This window comes from Centroberyx affinis, unplaced genomic scaffold (genome assembly GCF_046629955.1).
Source record: "Centroberyx affinis isolate AG114_WGS23_722 - 3 ecotype Tasmania unplaced genomic scaffold, CSIRO-AGI_Caff_v1 ptg000810l_1, whole genome shotgun sequence".
In the NCBI taxonomy this organism is placed as follows: Eukaryota; Metazoa; Chordata; class Actinopteri; order Beryciformes; family Berycidae; genus Centroberyx; species Centroberyx affinis.
This window is the reverse complement of record NW_027279413.1, coordinates 34532-54418: the sequence shown is the minus strand read 5'-3', so window position 1 is coordinate 54418 and position 19887 is coordinate 34532. Positions and strand designations below refer to the sequence as shown.

At 40.9% G+C, this 19887-nt stretch overlaps 2 protein-coding genes across 6 annotated transcripts; both read left to right on the top strand.

Annotated features, from left to right (window-relative positions):
* Positions 1–4091: 4091 nt before the first annotated feature.
* On the top strand, positions 4092–13392 carry LOC139645016 (tropomyosin alpha-1 chain-like). 5 transcript variants are annotated; one of them, XM_071520585.1, is made up of 9 exons: positions 4092–4400; positions 6165–6290; positions 10052–10185; positions 10848–10965; positions 11085–11155; positions 11402–11477; positions 12179–12241; positions 12336–12405; positions 12609–13076. In XM_071520585.1, the coding sequence occupies exons 1-9, from the start codon at positions 4287–4289 to the stop codon at positions 12689–12691; spliced, it is 855 nt and encodes a 284-aa protein (XP_071376686.1). In that variant the 5' UTR covers positions 4092–4286; the 3' UTR covers positions 12692–13076. The 5 variants fall into 5 exon arrangements, with proteins under 5 accessions (XP_071376686.1, XP_071376685.1, XP_071376689.1 ...); XM_071520584.1 differs by having other exon boundaries at positions 4102–4400; positions 13048–13392; XM_071520587.1 differs by lacking the exons at positions 4092–4400; positions 6165–6290 and adding an exon at positions 8524–8833.
* Positions 13393–14433: 1041 nt separating this feature from the next.
* rab8a (RAB8A, member RAS oncogene family) lies at positions 14434–19414 on the top strand. Its single transcript, XM_071520581.1, has 8 exons — positions 14434–14745; positions 15332–15392; positions 15527–15587; positions 15721–15798; positions 15887–15976; positions 16464–16529; positions 16620–16670; positions 17169–19414. The coding sequence occupies exons 1-8, from the start codon at positions 14622–14624 to the stop codon at positions 17256–17258; spliced, it is 621 nt and encodes a 206-aa protein (XP_071376682.1). The 5' UTR covers positions 14434–14621; the 3' UTR covers positions 17259–19414.
* Positions 19415–19887: the final 473 nt, after the last annotated feature.

Here is a 19887-nt window from a genome sequence, read left to right as displayed (position 1 = left end):
GGCTTCCTTCTGTTCCCTCTTTGGCGTGACAGCAGACATCAGCACTGTCTTTTATCCTGCAGCTCCCCCTGCTGCTTTGAGGAGGGATGGTTGATCTGTAATACAAGTTTTACACCAATATCTCATTTTATGTCATAGTATTTTTCCTTTTAGGGATCTGAATAAGAAATGTATCATCACTTCAGTAAAACATCCTACAAGTAACCATGCTTTTCCATTAAGGTCCTCCTGTAGAGTTAATATTGGTCGTCAAATGTGCTATGCATTTTGCTTTATTGGTAAGAGAGACATATGATTGAATTACAATAATATTATAGTTATCATATAGTCTATACTAGATATTTTATTTGCATGAAAGAAAAAAGCTGCTGTGCCACTAAGATTTTTACCACAAGAGAGCAGCATTTCCCTCTATTTAGACGTGAGATAGATCATCCAAAGAGTGAAGCAGTCTCCTGACTCTAATCTTTAACTCGACCAACCCACTGACTGTAACTGCTGAGATGTGTCAAACAGGTTCGTATGTAAACTAGGAACACTGACAGAGGAGGACATTATGATTTCATCAGAGGTGGACGGAGTACTGAAATGTTAGTAGAAGAACTGCTGCTTCTTATATCTAAAAATATACCACTTATGACAAAGTTGGAGTATTATAGCCTACATACAGAATTACTGGTGGAGTTACTGAAGTAGCACAGACTTTAAAAATAGCATTAGCCTAAAAGTCTGCTCAAGTACAGTAACAAAAGTACTTGTTACTTTTCTCTGGTTTCACTACAGTGTATTCCTCCTCCCAGAGTGTGGCAAACAGAATCTCTAAATAGGGCTGGTTACAGTGATGACAGACAACTTGATAACGGATATATGGCTCAGCTGAATGGAAGACAACATGTCACATGTGAATGAACAGGAGGGTAGGTTTGTGAAAATGCCAACATGAAAAATCAGCTTAGGGTATTGACATTTGGCAAATTATGGATGTAACTGAGAGTGGGTTTTGAGAGTGAACACTGAGTAGTACCATCACACTGCAGGACCCTACTCCTGCAGTGTGAAGAAGCCTTTCAACACCAGGCTTGTGGGGGACAACTGTGTTTCATCAAAGTGACAGCGCTCTGATCCCTTGGCTGATAAGATGAAGTGTAGACATTGCCACAAGACATGGTAGATCCAACTGGACTGAGTTGCAAAGCCAAATATAACACATGGACATCGCCCTCAAATGCTTCCGAACTATACACCGTGTCAGTCTCCACCTGAGAATCAGCGGATGGTGTTGTGTAACGAACTGACATGTTCGCACAGAAGCCTCCAAGCTGAAATGGGCTGACTTGTTTACTTTGGTTGAGTCAGAGTGCGCTTATGATGGATTAGTGTCGGTGAATACGCTATGAATCAGTCTTCAGTCATACAGGTGTTCCAACATCAGGTACTGCCAGAGCAAAGTTAGGCAACATTAGGTGATGTCTGTCGTCACTCGTTACGTCACCGAGTAATATAATAAAAACAACTTCTTCTGTGGGTGTGCAGCGGTATAAAATCTTCGCTCTTGCTCTATCGTACAATGTGGATTGGAAAAATTCAACACATTATTATCATGCACCTGACCAATGCCCATATTTCATGTGTGCATGATATCAAATACTTCACACTAGAAATGGGAAATGTACTAGTTTGTATTCTTCCTGGTAGCGCTCATACACACACAGTCTAATCCGCTGCACCATTCCCATAGCTTTGTGATTTATACTTAGCAGTACTTTGACTCTACTCCCAAGGCGACCCTGTGGCTTTTGGGGGAGTTTTTACCATACAAGGAGAAGAGGAGTTTAGCTTGGTTTCCTGTGGGAGGGTTCTGATTTCTCTCACTCCACGTCTGATTCACTCCGTCTCTATTTCTCTCCCTTACCACCTCTCTCTCTTTCTGTCTGTCTGTGTGTCTCTCTCTATCTCCCTCTCACTCCCTCTCTTCTCCTCCTCTCCTGGTACTGGTCCAAGCCTCTTTCTGCTCAATAAACAACCTGAAGAGGGCAATTTTCTTCTGATTTTTGAAAGAAATGATCTTTAAAAAAGAATATCTGCTTCCAAAATCAATATTCGCTACATTAAAGTGTCAGAATTGTATCTGAGCAATGCGTTGTAACAACAATGTGTCAACCCAGCATGCCGACACACCAAATAAGGCACAGTGTCGACACAGTCACCACTCATATCATTGCAGGTCATGTTGTAAGTTTGAGCTAACTCCAGGATTGTAAAGCTAACAAATTACTGCCACCACTTTCATAAACTTGCGCCAAAAAAGGCTGCATTTCCTCTCCTTGTTAAAGAGAATGGTTATAGAGCTGCTTACCTTTGACCTCTTACTCTTTAAAAGACGAGTAAAGATTTATGGTTCTATGTATCTATTGACAAAGATTTGGCATATTTCCTCAGAGTGATATGACTTCTGAAAAGGCGAGATGCCTAAAGACAATATTTACATTCCACACTGTGTGCAGAACATAGTTTTGATCCACCTACGAATGTGATATGAGGCGGATCTGGTTCTGACCTCTCACCTAACATGTGTATGAGCATAGATACTTTGACATACACTCCTCCAACTTAAAATACTTGTGGGAAACCACAGATTGTGAGGTTTGGTTTCATTTCAGTGTTCCTGGGCAGTGAACTCTGCGTTGCTAAACAAGTCCCGTTAAGTCCTGTTCAAACTGACCAAGGGAGCACCTACAGGAGCAGTGACCGATTCAGTTGGATACTTGCTGGCATATTTACTCATCTAAAGGCAACATTAACAATAAGAGGCACATTCTTTGAGGTTTATCCTTGGGCTTTACTTAAATGACCACTGTACGCCTCACTGTTCTTTGAATTTCCTTGTAGTCTTTATTTTTAGCCGGGGCAGCTGGCACAGCGAGCACAGCAAGCTGGAGAGCTGCAAACAAGCAAACAGGCCCATTGGTGGTGATGTCACCCTCATACACACACACACACACACACACACACACACACACATACTTCGTCCCACTCACTACCACAATTTCACTTTTATCACTGATTGCACCAGGACTACTCATAAATAAATGTAATAAAACAAAATTATAAATGCAATCAAATTCTTTCATTTCCCTTCTATCTTCTTTACACATTTTGTTGTTTTTCTGCAATTATCCTCCTTGTTGAGCTTTTGTTGTCATTTGGTTTCTGATTTTATCTTTTGCATGGATGTGCAAATAAACTAAACCTAAGCCTAAACCTCAGTATCAAGAGCCTGGTCTCAGTGTCATGGCATGTCCCTGTCTTCCTAACATCTCACAAACTCTATTATAAAAATCTATTTCCTGTAAACCATCTCAACAGTGCAAGTATTGTACCCCTCAATCAACAATGATTATTATATTGCACGCCTTAGAAATTACAGAAAACACATCTAAATAAAGGTTTGTCAAACCAATAGTAATTAAGAGGATCTTAATTGCTGAGGAGCTGTAGTTTGTGTCTTTGTAGCTCAACTGTAAAAAGCTGCTTCCTAGCCTAGAGAATATGCAGTCGGTTCTTTCCCCTAATTTTCTTTGGCTGGATCATTTTCCATACAGCCCTTTTTCATTCGGTGGTAGAATGAGAACTATGTCCTTCCTAACCAACTCTGGTATTAACATCAATTTGAACATTCCTCAGCCCGAACACAGGCGTATAGATATGCAGCCCAAAGGGGAAAAAAAATTTAACATTCAGGAACTCATATTACTACCCCGTTAATATGAACAATGTCCTTTTGATGTCTGAGCTTTGGGCCTTTCTCCTTCTGCCTATCTGTTATTCCTCTCCTGTAAAAAAAAAAAAAGAGCAAAAGAAACCACAATCCAAATAAGGAGACGGGCTGAATATTGCCAAAACGTCGACACCAGGCCATTCCTCCAAGAGCCTTAGAGAGCTGAAGTTTAGATTAGGGAGGGGGGCACAGCGCGATCTAGGGGTAGCCAAGGCGGGGAGTGGCGGAAGGGGTAAACGGTGGGAAAGGGCTGTCACTAGGGACTGGGGCCGTCCAAACCTCCAGTCAAGTTTAAATCACATAGAGCTCCACCGAGTCTCAGTTTGCATCCTCCTCTCCCTCGCTCACTCGCTCTTAGCTCTCCCTCTCTCCTCCTCTCTACATCTGCTGCCTGCTCTCTCTGTCAACCTTGGGACCTCGTGAGGGAAGCTGAGGGTCTTCCACTGAACATCTGAAATAGCTTTTCTCCTTTCTGAAGCCTTTGAGTCGCTGAAACCCAACCGCCACCATGGAAGCCATCAAGAAGAAGATGCAGATGCTGAAGTTGGACAAGGAGAATGCCATCGACAGGGCAGAACAGGCTGAATCTGACAAGAAGGCAGCGGAGGATAAATGCAAGCAGGTGAGACGTGGCTGGTGGGTTTTAACGGGACAGTAGGATGTAGGATGGATGCAATGGATCTAATGGTAAAACTTCCAGAAAGAGAATAAAGTGCTCATGTATAACGCTGAAATTACTGAATCTGGAATGGCAAAAGACATCAAAAGTATTGTTATGTCTAGTTGCTTCTTTTTGCACAAACTTGAAAATAGTTTTCTGTCATTTGTTTATTTTATCTGTTATCTTCTAGCCTTATTTGTCCAATCACCAGATAAACCATACAGGATGAAATTCAATTTAGGGTGATTTTTTTGTGAAAAAGAAATGTAATTAATTTGCTATTTACATAGCACATTAATATGTTAATGTTGGAGTTTCTCCATTTGAATAATAATTAGTTATTGTGCGGTATCTAAAAAAAACCTCTTGTACAATCTGTTGGGACCCAACCCAAAATGTCAAGTATTTCCCAAAGCACCAAATGCTGCAACCAGAAATACAAACAGACAGCAGCTGGTACTGGACCCCAGGGCCCTGTCTTCTGCTGGGCAGGAGAAGGTGGAGGATGCCCACAGGGACGAGCACACAGACTGGCAGGCTGGCGACTGGTAGACATATTACACACGGTGAGCCAGAGGGATTACTTAAACCGACCAGGAGCAGTGCTGCCGGAATAAAAATCCAACTATAGCAGCTGTTGCTCTGATCCTCACTTTGGTGGGACTTACAGGACTCTGGGGTGCTGCATTACCCAGCATCCTTATCTGAGTTAGAGTCTGCAACATACCAAAAGAGAACCTCGCCCCGCTTGGCATCAAACGTCCACATGCCCATATTTAGTGCTGCAGGGCTTTAAACCTGCTGAACTTCACACAACTTGATATTTCAAGGACTTGACTTAATGATAGTGAATTTTTACCACTTGATACAAGCAGAGCAGAATCCGGAGATGTAATAGGATATATGAGGCGTCTAAATAAAGGTAATTATTGCGCAGAAGGAGGCGGTGTCATCATGGTGGTACGACTGGAATGCCAGAGAGCAGGGAGTTGGTGAGGCGCGGACAAAGCCAGGATCTACATTGAAGCAAGTGGAAGGAATCCTCTCTCGTGGCGGCCGATGCCCCGATCGCACTCTGGGAGAACGCAGGGACTGACAGTTGTCACTTACACTGCACATATGCAGCCGGCAGCGAATCTTAGACATCAAGAGACAGTCAGCATGAAATCCTAGAAGATTACGCAGAGCTCTTTAGTTTGTTTGGGTGGCAGGGATTCAAGCAGTGCTAAGTGATGCTTTCTTTGCTATTCCTGGCTCTGATGGGATGGACATCAGAGCACGGTGAGGCTGACAGAAGGCACTGAAAATACACTGCACTAACTACATTAGGCTCAATATCAATATACATTACACAGAAAAGCAGGTACAGAATCCAACCACAACAAGGAGAAATCTGGGTTGGTATTTATTAAGCACCTACGTCTGAGTGCTTATGAGTATTGACCAAGTCTTCTTAAGTGGCTATCATTTAAAAGGTTTAACTAATGAGCATTCCCACTCTCCTACACTTGATTATACCCAGACTGATCATCTCCTGCCTGGAAAATAACAACAGTATTCACAAAAACTGTGAAACTGTAGATATTGCAGTTTTCCACTTTCCTAAAAAACAAAGCTGAATGATGTCTTACAGTATTTAATTGATGCGTACTTAGCGTGTACCTAACATCAGGCAGCTTTTACTGGATCCTTCCTGACTTTCTATTGTATCTGCCTTCTTTTTAGCTGGAGGATGAGCTGCTGGCTCTGCAGAAGAAGCTGAAGGGAACCGAGGATGAGCTGGACAAGTACTCTGAGGCCCTGAAGGATGCTCAGGAGAAACTGGAACTGTCGGAGAAAAAGGCCACAGATGTGAGTTCCCCACAAGGCTCCCGAGGAGCCATCTGAAACACATTACCCACATTACAGTGGAACACCACAAGTTCTGGGGTTCGGTCTTATAAAGTATCAATATCCACTCTCTCAGATGGACTGAGTTACACATCGCTCCATAGGTGGACAGATTTAGCTATGAAGACACAATCAAGATGTGCAAACAGGAGGTCTATTCCATCAAAATGGTTTAAAGAAAAAAAAAATTGAATTCAATAATTAATGGTTCTCACTTTGTTTTTACTGTATACACTCCCACAAAGGGCCATGCCTGGACTCACCTAGTTTAGTTCAGTTTAGTTGCACAGTGATGGAACATAGAAGAAGAGTGATAAAAACAGTGATGTTCAGACCACATAATGATTTAAAAACACAGAAAGAAGATGCAGCAGATTTATAAAATCAACTGACCTCAAAACAAACAAAAAACAACAACAATTAACATGACAAAACAATCAAGATTACCCTTCTGTCTGGGGTTGCTGGTAGATTGGATTAGAAAGGCAAACCCCCTGAGCTCTATTTACATTAAACACAGACACATACTGTGAGAACTATTTACATCAAAGTCCATGTTACAGCCACTTTCAAGCTGCTGCTCAACACCTACTGATCAACCACAACGCAGCATTACCTAATGAATAGGCCGCTGTTAAAGACATCGCAAACAAATCCTTCAGACATGACTAACTGGTGTCTTCATATCCACTCAGTGTTGGGTATGGCTGAGTTGTTGGTGGCTCACAGAGTCTGTAACAGAACTATTTCTCAAGCACAGACAAAACTTGGCCAGCCTGTAGCCGACCAGGAATCCCAGGAATGCAGCTTAAGCAAACAGAGAACCCCATACTGCAGTGTCTAATGAAATCAATGCTCTGGCCTTTTCCGGTGGGGATATTACAATCTCCTCTGTTTGGCCTTACAGTACATACCTTGTCGGTGTACAGTGGTGAGTGATAGTGCACCTTAATACAGTATGTATTGGGTTTATGTGAGAGGCAGTCGCATTCAGATCTAAGTGGCTCAAACGTTGCTTTTCTATTAAGACCTCAGTCTGCAAATAGGGGAAGAGATTTGAGTAAATGTTCTTTTATTAAATAGGAAAGATTCAGTGAGATAAATCTTTGTAAAAGCCCTGGAGACAGACAGAAGCAGACTGGGTTTAGTTTACATTGTTGGAGAGTTTTGAGAAAACACAGTAATAGCTTTCAAAATCTCAAAATTATTGAGAATGACACCAAAAGTCATCTTACTTCCATAGTGGTTTACACAGGGTTATCGCTGAAACGAGTCCCAGTGAAAGCGGGTGAGATAAGGTCTCTAAGGTCAAAGGTCAGATTACAAATGATTTCCGTCTCAGATGACCTATCAGATCCCCTGCAGATCCCTACGCTTTTTAGCAGTCGTGTCTGGTACTCCCTCTACTTTTTTTTGACTACTTTTGTGCGAACAGTCAAGTTGGATAAAATCTGATCGCAACCTTAGCTTAAAAAAAGACCAAAAGTGTTTTGATAGATAAACATAGATGGAAAGAGACTACAAATCGAACCCTACTCAGGAAAGTGAGGAAGAGGAGGAGGAGGAGGAGGAAGAGGAGGAGGAGGGGGAAAGGGAGCCTGAAGGAATGTGTCGCCACCCAATGGCTGCAGGTCATGTATGCAACAAGCAAATCAATTTACATTCCAACCGGCTGCAGGTCAACAACCCTTGTTAAAGACACACACACACACACACACACACACACACACACTCTTCTGAAAGTAAATCTTTGAACCTTTGATTTGTAAAAGTCCGTGTACAAGTCTCTCTCACACTTTCTCTCTGACACAATCTTATATTTTATGATTCAGATTAGATAGGCTATATGATTCAGATGTGACGCACACACACACACACACACACACACACACACACACACACACTCTCTCTCTCTCCCTCTCTCTCCCACTGTCTCTCTCTCTCCAATTAGAGCAGAAAAATGCAGCCTAAGCAACACCTTAAACTTGCCATATAAGTCCACAATGGTAGAGTCAAATCCAACCCACACATACACGCACGCACACACACACACACACACACACACACACATACAGACACACCTCTTTTGTGGGGAAAAAAAAACGCTAGGAGCCTTCCCTTCCTCCCCTCCTAAATCCTGTGATGTCATCTGAGTCAAGCTTCTTCCCAGGATTGGAGGATCTGGCCATAAATTTCCTGAAAACTCCCAACCCTTTTTTCCCATCCCACCGCTGCTTGCTCCCTGATTTCCTGCCTAACAAAGTTTTCCTCTAAGTAGGCTGCAACTTTTGCGCTAATCAGCTATAAAGTTTGGACATAGCAAGACAAAATCTACACTAGCAGTTGGCTCCTTTTGTTTTTAACCTCTAATAAAACAAAGATTGGAGATTATGGATGCGGTGAAGAAGAAAATCCAGGCCCTTCAGCAACAAGCGGATGAAGCAGAGGATCGCACACTGGAAATACAAAGGGAGTTGGACAGTGAACGGGAACTGCGCGAAAAAGTGAGATTATTCATCATTAATCCGACCTGAGTTGCATTTAAAGCTCTGGTGTTGACGCTCACATACCTGTGGTGCGTTTTTTCGGGGGAATATAAACAATAACGCCTATATATTTATGCAAATTCCGGGTGTAAGGCTGGACAGGTAGACGATCTCTCTCGGAAAATCACTATAATCTTCCTATAATATTCCTATAATATTCCTATAGGCACTTGAAGTGTGTCTGTGGTGCTCAATAGTGACCATATGGTATCCCTATAATATTCCTATACAGACTTCCTACTTTGGCTGTGATACTTGTATAGTATCCTTCTAAAATGTATTATAGGATTACTATAGGCTCTTTTTCGTATCTGGCGCCCTCAAGAGTATCCCAATTAAATGTTTGACTTTGTGCTGAATACACTGGGATGGTCAGGCCTAGTTAATGTGTGTTCGTTATATGGGAATACATTAATCGGACTTTTAAATTCGGATTTTTTTTTCCCATTTGCACAGCTGTTTTCGACATCTGGCTTATCATATTCGAAGTGGGTTTATTTCTCTTTGGTCAGTCATTAAATAGGCTTTGTTTTTTTTTTCCTCAAAGAGCCTTTTGAATAAACAACATTTGACACATTTTTGAAAAAGTCAGCTCTCATCCTCGCTGCTCTTCAGCCTACACAGGAAGAGGGAGCAGACATGGTTATCTGTGCTATCAGCCCCACAGGAAACAGACTGAGAAGTAGCAATCTGTCATCCCCCAAACACACAGTGTGTTTACTTTACATACATGGAACAGCTGTAGCACTTAAAGTATATCAGGGCTGAAACTTTGTCAGTCATTTCGTTACTCTGCATCAGCACATTTTACACGACCGTTTGTTCAAAGTCAAAAGTTCTTTGTTGTCAGCCAGAGTGAAATATGGAGGAAATGTTGCTCAAATACAAGCTGATGGTGCTCTTTTTGTGGGTAGTGTCGGAACTCATCATGATTTTCACCAATAAAATTGATTACACTTAAATTGATCACATATATACCAAACCCTAACCTTACTGAGGACCTATCCTTAAATAGAGCCAAAAAACAACATATTTGAGATCAACGATCTGTTAAAACATAGCCAATTTTGAATTTTTGGCTTTGCCCCACATAAGTAGTGGTCCTTCCTCTTTTTGTGGCAACAGCACATTTCCTGGCTGACCTGTGACCTCTGACCTCTCCCTGTGCTCCTATAGGCCGAGGGCGATGTGGCATCTTTGAACCGCAGGATCCAGCTGGTGGAGGAGGAGCTGGACCGTGCCCAGGAGCGACTGGCCACAGCCCTGCAGAAACTGGAGGAGGCTGAGAAGGCTGCAGATGAGAGTGAAAGGTGAGACTCAGTGCTGGCCTCAGTGCACAGCAAAATCCTCAGTGGTATTTTAACTCAGAGGGTGTTAAAAATCAACACTTTCCCACTGTTTATCTAAGTCCACACCCATGAGAGTTAATTCAACACTTTTAAATTGTTTTGAACAGCTACCTAGAGCCACATCAGCTGGACAAACAATTCTCCAATCAACATTTGTCAAGTTCAAATAATTGTCACTGAAAAATTAACACTTATTAACACTAGAAAATATGCTCTGTGTTATATTTAGCAATAGCAACACAGTTGAGTTAAATTCAAGTCAGTCAATTCAGGAAGTTGATTTTCTTCCAAATTGAAAAAAAAACATTGGTCATAAATAGATTATAGCCTAATGTCCAGCCTATGAATGACTTAGAGTGAAGGGTGTATTGTATCATTAGTAAGTGAATTGTAGTTTCAATTTGTGATTTCAAGTGATTGAATTGAAAGTGAATTGAACCCAAACATGATAAGCAATGTAAGTATTTGAGATGCCGTATCACTTTTATATAATAAATGTTGAGAAATTTGATCTCATCGCCTCTTTTCTTGTCATCTTCTGTATTCGGTCCATCGATGCAGCATCTTCTGCAGGTGGTATGGTTGAGCTAAAGGCTAACACTGTGTATCTTCCTCACCATCAGAGGCATGAAGGTGATCGAGAACAGAGCGATGAAAGACGAGGAGAAGATGGAGATTCAGGAGATGCAACTCAAAGAGGCCAAACACATTGCTGAGGAGGCTGACCGCAAATATGAAGAGGTACCAGCAGAACGTTCCTCGATTTAGTTGGCTGACAGTTTTCAGATGAATGAAAACGCCGATGTGTTTTTGTGTGTTACTTTCCCCTCAGCTGTGATATTATGTGTCTCCTGTGTCAGGTTGCCCGTAAACTGGTGATCCTGGAGGGTGAGCTGGAGAGAGCAGAGGAGAGGGCGGAAATTTCAGAACTGTAAGCACAAATACATTGAACAGCCTGTCTGTGTGTGTCCCGTCTGTTTGTGGGTGTTAGTAAGTTGTTACTACAATGACAAACCAACTTATGGATTTTTTTGTATCTTTCATATTCCTCAATCTTTCATCTTTCATCTGTCTCATTAGTATCATTTGTTATAGAATTTTAAACCTAAACAACCTCAGGTAATACTCACAAATAATCAATAATCAATTAAAAAGACGTATTTCTCCTTTCATACAGTAAGTGTGGTGACCTGGAGGAGGAGCTGAAGAATGTCACCAACAACCTGAAGTCTCTAGAGGCTCAGTCTGATAAGGCAAGTGTTTTTTTTGTTGGTCTTTTTTTACCTTTATTTATCCAGGGAAAGTTGACTGAACACACATTTTCTCTTCTGGCAACACCCTGCTTCACATTCAAGCAATTGGACACATTCACACTTATGGGAGTTTCCCAGTACAACCAGTTTTCTCCTGTTGGGCCACTGGAGCAGTAGGGGCCTAAGTGCCTTGCTCAATGGTGCCTTGAAGGTATACTAAAGGAGGGGAAAGTGTTACTCATTCAGTTTCCCCACCCACGTTTCCCCAGTCGGCCCTGAGGTTTGAAACCGCGACCTTCAAAACCTTTCTTTCTAACTGCTAGGCTGCCACCATCCTTACTCATTTGCTCTTTATCAACGGTTAAACGTTAAACAACAAGGTGGTTAAACACTGAATTCCAGGCAAGCAACCAAAAACACTGCTAAATTTTCATAATAGTATTAATTTACATCAAATTAGCTTGAAAAGAAACAAATTTCATCAACTAACATCAGTCTAATATATTCTATTCATTTATATCATAAAGATTGAGCTTGAAAAGGTGGATAAACATTTTTTTTTCACAAATAACAAGGTGTGTAAACTCAGTGTATGTGGGTTTTATTGCATCCCTGTGCTTTATTTTCTGTGGCGCTCTATCACACATGTTGATATTTAATGTTTTGATGATGGAACAATTTCTGTTTCTGCCTCTCTGCAGTACTCTGAAAAAGAAGACAAATACGAGGAGGAGATCAAAGTGCTGAATGACAAGCTTAAAGAGGTGGGTCCATGTCTGCTCAAGCTCCATTTTCAAAGGAAGGTAAGCTGTGTCTAAATGATTGTTCACTTAATACATGGCTATTGTCTTTTCAAAGGCGGAGACCCGCGCTGAATTCGCAGAAAGGACAGTGGCCAAGCTGGAAAAGACCATAGATGACTTAGAAGGTACGGTCCAGTCGTTTTCAACATTTCATCTCTCTTTTCTGTTTTTTTACTCAACTTTTTTCTTATTTTTCAAACTTTTACTGTTCTTAACTTTCTTCCTCTCTCTCCCTGGTTTCCCTCTGTTGCCTCTGTACCACTCTGCGTTTTCCTCTGAACCTGCTCCACCTGCTTCCCCTCTGCCCTGCCTGACCTTTGACCTGCAGATGAACTGTACACTCAGAAGCTGAAATACAAGGCTATCAGCGAGGAGCTGGATCATGCCCTCAATGATATGAACACCTTGTAAACCTTGTGTTTAGCCTACTATGCTTTGACTTTTTTTCTTCTGTCTCCATTGTTTGGAAACACTTTGCCTCTTCTTTTCCCCCTGTGCTCTTGCTCCTCCCCGCTCCTTTAAACTCTTTAAACTAAAGCTCAATAAAGATATTTCTATTTTACCCTGTCTTCTGTCATTTTAATTTACCGTTTGCATATCTGCTATCATTCTAAATGCCTCAGTAATACGAACAGGATTGGTATTGCTATGCTTAAAACAAAGTGCCGGCAATAACAAGGCCAATATTCTACATTGAAGTTCACTGACCTTATGTGAATCGACTGATCTCTCCTCTGTATTTTATATCTGCTACTTTTTTATTACAGAAAACCTATCAACTGCAAAAGAGGAAAACCTGGGAATGCACCAAGTCCTGGACCAAACACTGCAAGAGCTGAATAGCTTGTAAAATGCCAAGAAGAATGAGAAACAGAAAAAAAAACAAAAAAAAAAACCTTGTCGTGAAAATATATTTTCTACATTCCATCCATTCTCTGTAACTGGGTTTTCACTCTTATTTCTGGTTGTGAAAACGTATGCACCCCCCTTTTTTATATTTATGTTTTGTGACGGTTTTGGGTCCATATGAGCAATAGCCTGTTCAGTTTTGGTGCTGGAAATTGTGTTGTAGATGAAACTCTGAGCACAAATAAAACTGATGTTGATGGTGATGATGGTGATGATGATGATGATGAAATGTGTTCTGTGAGTGTGTGCCTATGCATGTGTTTGTGCATGTTTTGTGTGACATCAGCCTACTCTAGCATAAGCCATAAATGAAAGGATAATTTGGGAGGGATCTTGCCCTTAAAAGGGAATGCCACCCATTTTCAAATCAGAGAGAAACCACACCTTGAATTTGTGATGTCACTGAGTTGAGTTGTAATCAAGCTCATACTCTAGCATTGCTGACAGATATGAACCAAAACTTCAACCGCATTGGGTGCAAGAAGTCACACAAAAATATTACGGGTCAACAAAGTCACTGCCCCATTCATTGTCTTAGTTAGTTCACTAGTTTCTAGCTTTAGGAAAGAAAGGTGCATGTTCACAAGTTTTGACTGAACTGTCCTGGGGCAAAGGAATAACATAGCTTAGGTGTTTGTTTGTTTTTATGAGTGGCATTCATCTTTAACTTTACATGCTCCATATTGCATAGCTTTGTCAGTGGGCTATACTAAGAAAGTGAACTATCCAGACACAAAAATTGAGATATAGTGCCCTGCTGGCCCCATATGGAAGGTCCCATGGATCCCAGACAGTAATGGGTGTTACTGAGTATAAGTAGGCTACTTTTATGACTTTCTCCAGTAGTGATTTCTATTTCAGTTTCAGTAATAAAGTTACAGTTAGCCTACAAATAAAAAAAATCCCTTAGTTTGTTGAACAAGTGACTCTAAATATCAGATGTAAGTCAACTTATCCAAAAACTAGCCTGTACCCCACCCACCTCCGGTTCGTTTTCTAATAGACCGATTTAACTAGCTTAACTAAATGCGAAATGACAGAAAATAGTGCTTTCTGTACTCTCATTACTTTAATTACGATCGATTGAAAGTTGGACAAGAAATTTGGACATCAACGTTATTTGGTTTCCTGGCCATTTTTACACAGAAGTAACGTTACACAGGAAACTGAAGGTAAGGAGGAAACTGTGAGGAAACCGGAAGTGTACCAGAAGAATAGCGGTAACGAATTACTGTAGTACATTACAATTTACTACATTACTGTAGTAATGTAATACAAGTACTTTCGAAATGAGTAACTAGTAGTGAATAACCGATTACCTTTGGAGTAACGAGTCCAACACGGTTAGGAAATTCCTAGTCAACAGGGGGCGTAATTTCTGTACATTCAGTTCACCGCTTCGCCGGGCGGGATTTCCGCAATAATATCAAGTATGGCGAAGACATACGACTATTTGTTTAAATTACTGTTAATCGGGGACTCCGGTGTCGGGAAGACCTGTGTTCTGTTCAGGTTTTCAGAAGATGCCTTTAACTCGACGTTCATTTCAACCATAGGTATGGCTTTCTTGATGTAAACTGTGCCTTTGTGTCTGTGTTTACAAAACGTCGATGGTCTGTCTGTGCGGGCCGGTCTAATTGCTGGGAGCGAGTTACGCTATCGTAAAGCTGGTAGTATTTGCTTGGTGTCAGTAATGTAGCGTTTGTTATTCATTGGGATAGTTGTCATATAATGCACTGAAAGTGGAGCATACGATTAAACACTGTCCCTCACGTGTATTGCATGGAGCTAATGGTGAAGTAACGTTAGTTAGCTACCGCATTTATTGCGGGAGCAGCAATGCCGGTTCTCTTGGCAGCTAGCGGTTAGCCAGATAGCATTAGCCCCTTAGGCCCAGGCTACATTCTGGTATGGAACCGCAAAGTCATGATATCCGTAGCTTGTAAATGACAGCCATTACAGTGAGCTGTGGTGTCTATCCATATACTTTCATAATCTGTACCTCTATAAGTAGCTGGATAACTGTTTATTGCTCCTACCGTATTGTGTGACAGCAGTGTCAGCTAGTGGGTGTCAGCTATCCTAAGTTAGCTAGCTAACGTTATGATGACATGCATGATGATCCTCCTTTATCCCCTGCAGGCATTGATTTCAAGATTAGGACAATAGAGCTAGATGGCAAGAAAATAAAGTTGCAAATATGGTAAGTTAATCTTTATTTCCCTGGTGTCGTTAACATGATAGCAGTGCTATGTCACTTGCCTAGTTTAGTGTGGATAACATACATTTGTGGTTAAGGTTGCTTTCAGATATCAAATTTCTGATGATCCTTTTTAGGGATACAGCTGGCCAGGAGCGCTTCCGAACAATCACAACAGCCTACTACAGAGGAGCAATGGTGGGTATCCATATCTGCAGGGGTTACAACACAACAACCTAACATAAATGCACTTTTCAGGATAGCCACCACTCTTTAACAACCATATAAATGGAAAATATCTTAAAGGTTTTTGATTTCCTCTTCTTTACAGGGCATCATGCTTGTCTACGACATCACCAACGAGAAGTCTTTCGAGAATATCAAGAACTGGATAAGGAATATAGAGGAGGTATATGCTACCCAAAGCTTGAAATATCTGTGACAGTGCCCCCAATGTAGCCTGTTTATATTAAAATGTATTTTCCCTGTCGATCCAGCATGCATCAGCTGATGTGGAGAAGATGGTCCTCGGCAACAAGTGCGACATCAACGACAAGCGGCAGGTGTCCAAAGACAGGGGAGAGAAGGTGAGGAGATTGCTGGAAGTTGAATTTGATGTGTAGCTTTGAAAATCATAGTCCACTTCATAGGGCCTGACTCGTAGGGCATGTTTGGGTCTGAGCTCAAGAATTCGGGGGGGACAGAGTATTTTTCTTTGTGGCATCTTTATTGATCAACAGAATTATTGTAACATCTCTAGTCTGTAGATCACATTCTCCACCACAATTTCAAAACACGCACATTCTAGGATTCTAACAACTGTTTTGTTTTTTCATCTCTGAGGTCTAGTGTACAGTAAATTATAAAAATAACCATAAGTCATTGGGCCAAAATATTTTTTATTCATATTTTTTGTGGTGATCTTAATGGTGGAACAAATACTGATACCAAAATATGAATTGAAAGGCCTGTATTGGCGGATATTAGTGCACCAGTGTATTGGTTAAACAGTTGCACAAAAAACATGATGTCGCCAGACAAAAATTTTACGTTTTCTTTCACTTTTACTTTCAGCTTGCATTAGAGTATGGAATCAAGTTCATGGAGACCAGTGCAAAGGCCAACATCAATGTGGAAAATGTAAGTAGCCATTCTTCTATGTGTGATATAAAATGCTTAAATAATGCAATGTAAATGTAACGTGTGTGCTATATTTGTTTTTGTTTATAGGCGTTTTTGACACTTGCTAGAGACATCAAATCAAAAATGGACACAAAATTGGTGAGTAACTTTATTTCCTTGTTAATACAGCTCAAGTATTTCACCTCACGTGAATTGTTTAAATACGTTTTATCAGATCTTACATGTTTACATGTCTTAACATAGTAGATAGAATAGAGTCCACACACTGTATAGCTCCCAAATAAGTATTTTATTAACAGCACCAAGTGACGTTTCAAGCTGATGGTGAACATAACAGCTTGTAACGTCACCTAGTGGTGTTAATAAAATACAGTGTGTGGACTCTCCTCTGTCTACTATGTCCTGTTCTCTCTCTGGCACCTGTTGACCTACAGGATGTGTGTATTTTTCACTCTTATGTATCTTAACATGAAATGCTTTTTCAACTGTTAAGTTCTGAACTTCTGAGAATGAATGGCCAGTGGCTTCCAGTTGTGGACAAGAAAATTAAGATTTACATAAAGAAACTAGCTAAACCAGGTGAAAGCAGCAGTTGAGTAAACAGTTACCTGTTTTGTTTGTGTGTCTTTGCTCCAGGAGGGCAACACGCCACAGGGGAGCAGTCATGGGGTCAAGATCTCTGAGCCTCAGAAAAAGAGCAGCTTCTTCCGCTGCAGCCTACTCTGAGGACCAAGGCCTTAGATACTGGCCGCCAGCAGGCAGGACATAACTGGACTGTGCTCGCTCCTAGCACTTCCTCCCCCTTCCCTCTCTCTCCCTGTCCTCCCAGTCCACACAAACCATTAAACTCCCAGCAAGCGGAGGGCTGTCCCTCCTCCCTTCTTCTTCTGAAGGCTTCCAGTGGCGCATCTCTTCCAGCTTAAGGAGATCTAGCGGCTCTGTGGGTCAGACCGCTTGACTGGTGGAGGACTCGACCAGGAGTATCGTCCAGATATTACATATCACACAAAAACAGCCTCTTCCTTCCGATTTTAGTCTCTTCGTACTACACGTCCATTCTTCACTCACCCGGTAGCACAACTGTTAAAAGTGGAGCCCCATTTAGATGGAGAAATCGTTTAATTAATCTCAAAGGTTTGGGATTGGAATACAAATGTGATATTTAGATCTATTTTTATTAGTCCTCTTGCCCGTTTATGTGGTAAACGTCAACCAGAGATTGATTGGCTTGGTTTCCAGTGAAACAGAGTTGCTGCATGTGTAAAGTATGTGCAAACTTGTTTTTCATTCCAGTAAAGGGCACTTCAGAATCATATCAAGTATAATGCAGTCAAGGATCAAAGAGTTGGGTTGAGAAATTTTCCATTTGAGTTCTGCTCTTTGGTTTGCATGTAGTCCTTGACAATCATTTAATGTAACTGAAAATACATGTTTCTTCTTGCCCTGATCATTACTTGTACTTTTTATGTAAGATGTTTATGAACAGACTATTTGCCTCCAATGCATAAGCCTCTTTGCAATAGCTTGAAGGCAGGTTGGCAACCCAAAACATGTGTTGGACATTCCAGCTGTTTGTCTTTTTAGATTAATGTCGGCTGTCAAAAGACACTCATTCTGCAGAACGGTGTCACCATGGGTAACACTTTTCCACGTTTACCTTTCTGCAGTGTAGTAACACCTGTGTTGTCACCTATGGGAAAGTATTGTACGCAATAATGTTCATTTATTAATTATTGCAGACATTTTTTGTGCTTACACTGTTTTGTCCCCCCTTTGTAAGTACATTATTTAGGGAAATTTCAGTCCTGACAATGCTAATTAAAATAATTTCCCATTGGTTAATACACCGCAATAAGGCCGTTTTAAAGTAAAGTGTTGCCTTGCCTTTAATTTGACCTGAGTGGAGGTTTAGTATTACTTGCATCCATGTAGCAGCTCTGATTCATGTTCAAGCTATATGACGTTTCTGGTTACGTTACCGGCAATTAAAACTATGTGGTTCACTCTGAGGTTTCTCACTGACGTGTTGCAGTGTGAAGCCTCCCCCTCCTATCCATGCAATTCTCCTTGCACTTTACCAATAACTTGTGTTTTGTGTGTAGTCTGTGCCAAGTGATAGTTTCGCAATACAACAATACAAACATTACTTTTTGGGAAAAAAATATATAATGTTTTAGATCTACTGGTTCATGGTAATGGTAGATATAATGGGCATACCTAGATAATCCTTAAATTTTACTACACCTCTTTATAAACGACTTGCTCTCTTTTGCTATTTCACTGCTGGTGTTCTGCTGTCCTGGTGTTAGTTCACCCAAAACATGCCCCTAATTTATTTTAGTAGCCATTAAAACAAGAATTTGCAAGCTTTTGTTTCTATGCTACTGCCCTGCCAAATTGTAATTTACCTAAAATGTGATATTTCCATGGCTTTCTGAAGTCAAGACTGACTCAATCAAAGCTTCAGAAAGGTCATTGTATGTTCTGTTGTGTTAATGTAGGTTTCATTGTGGTCAGTCTCTTGTTTGACAGCTAGGTGGCACCTGTGGCACAGTATACACTGTATTGTATGTCGCCACCCAAACTCAAATTTTAAACAGTATTTTTAAAACACAAGATACTTAGATTAGACCTGCGTGATGTAGACATTTACCCTCTGCTGATATTTAACATTGATGTTGAGTCTTAATCTGTTTGCATTCTCCCCCATTTTTTTCCTCCTTACATTTGTTGCTAGTCTAAAAGACAAGCTCCTACATGCACAATATCGAGAGGGGATCCTGTTTTTGCTTGCCTGCACCTTTATAATATCTATTGGGACCTCATGACTACCACAACCATTTGTCTTAACGGCTAATACTCAATTCTCTCTCATGATTGAGCTATGCATTGTGAAACCTGGACCTCTGCGTTTTTTTGTGTAATGTCATTTCCAGACATCCATATAGAACCCATACAGTTGAATGTGTGGGGTTTTTGTTATTTGTTTTGTTTCGTTCACTGAGCCAAAAACAAGACGTGCTCCATTTGTCGGAAACTGTGCATTGGTTCGTCGATGCAAGATCTTGTATGATGGAAGACTGTCGAGCGGGAGGAGTCGAGACATTCAAATGTGGAGATACTGCTGTTTTCTCAATCGAGTGATAGCTTTAAGTCATACAGAAATCTAGGGAGCAGACTTTGGTGGGAATGCTTTACTTGTAGCATTTTCAGTCAAAACAATTCCCCTTTTTCTTTCTTTTTTTTAAAAAAAAAATCCGAAATCCTTTTTTAAAACACATCACATGTCATTTACATCCCTTTTTTACAACCACATTTTCATTCCATTGATTGTGAAGTACACCGGGAGAAGAAT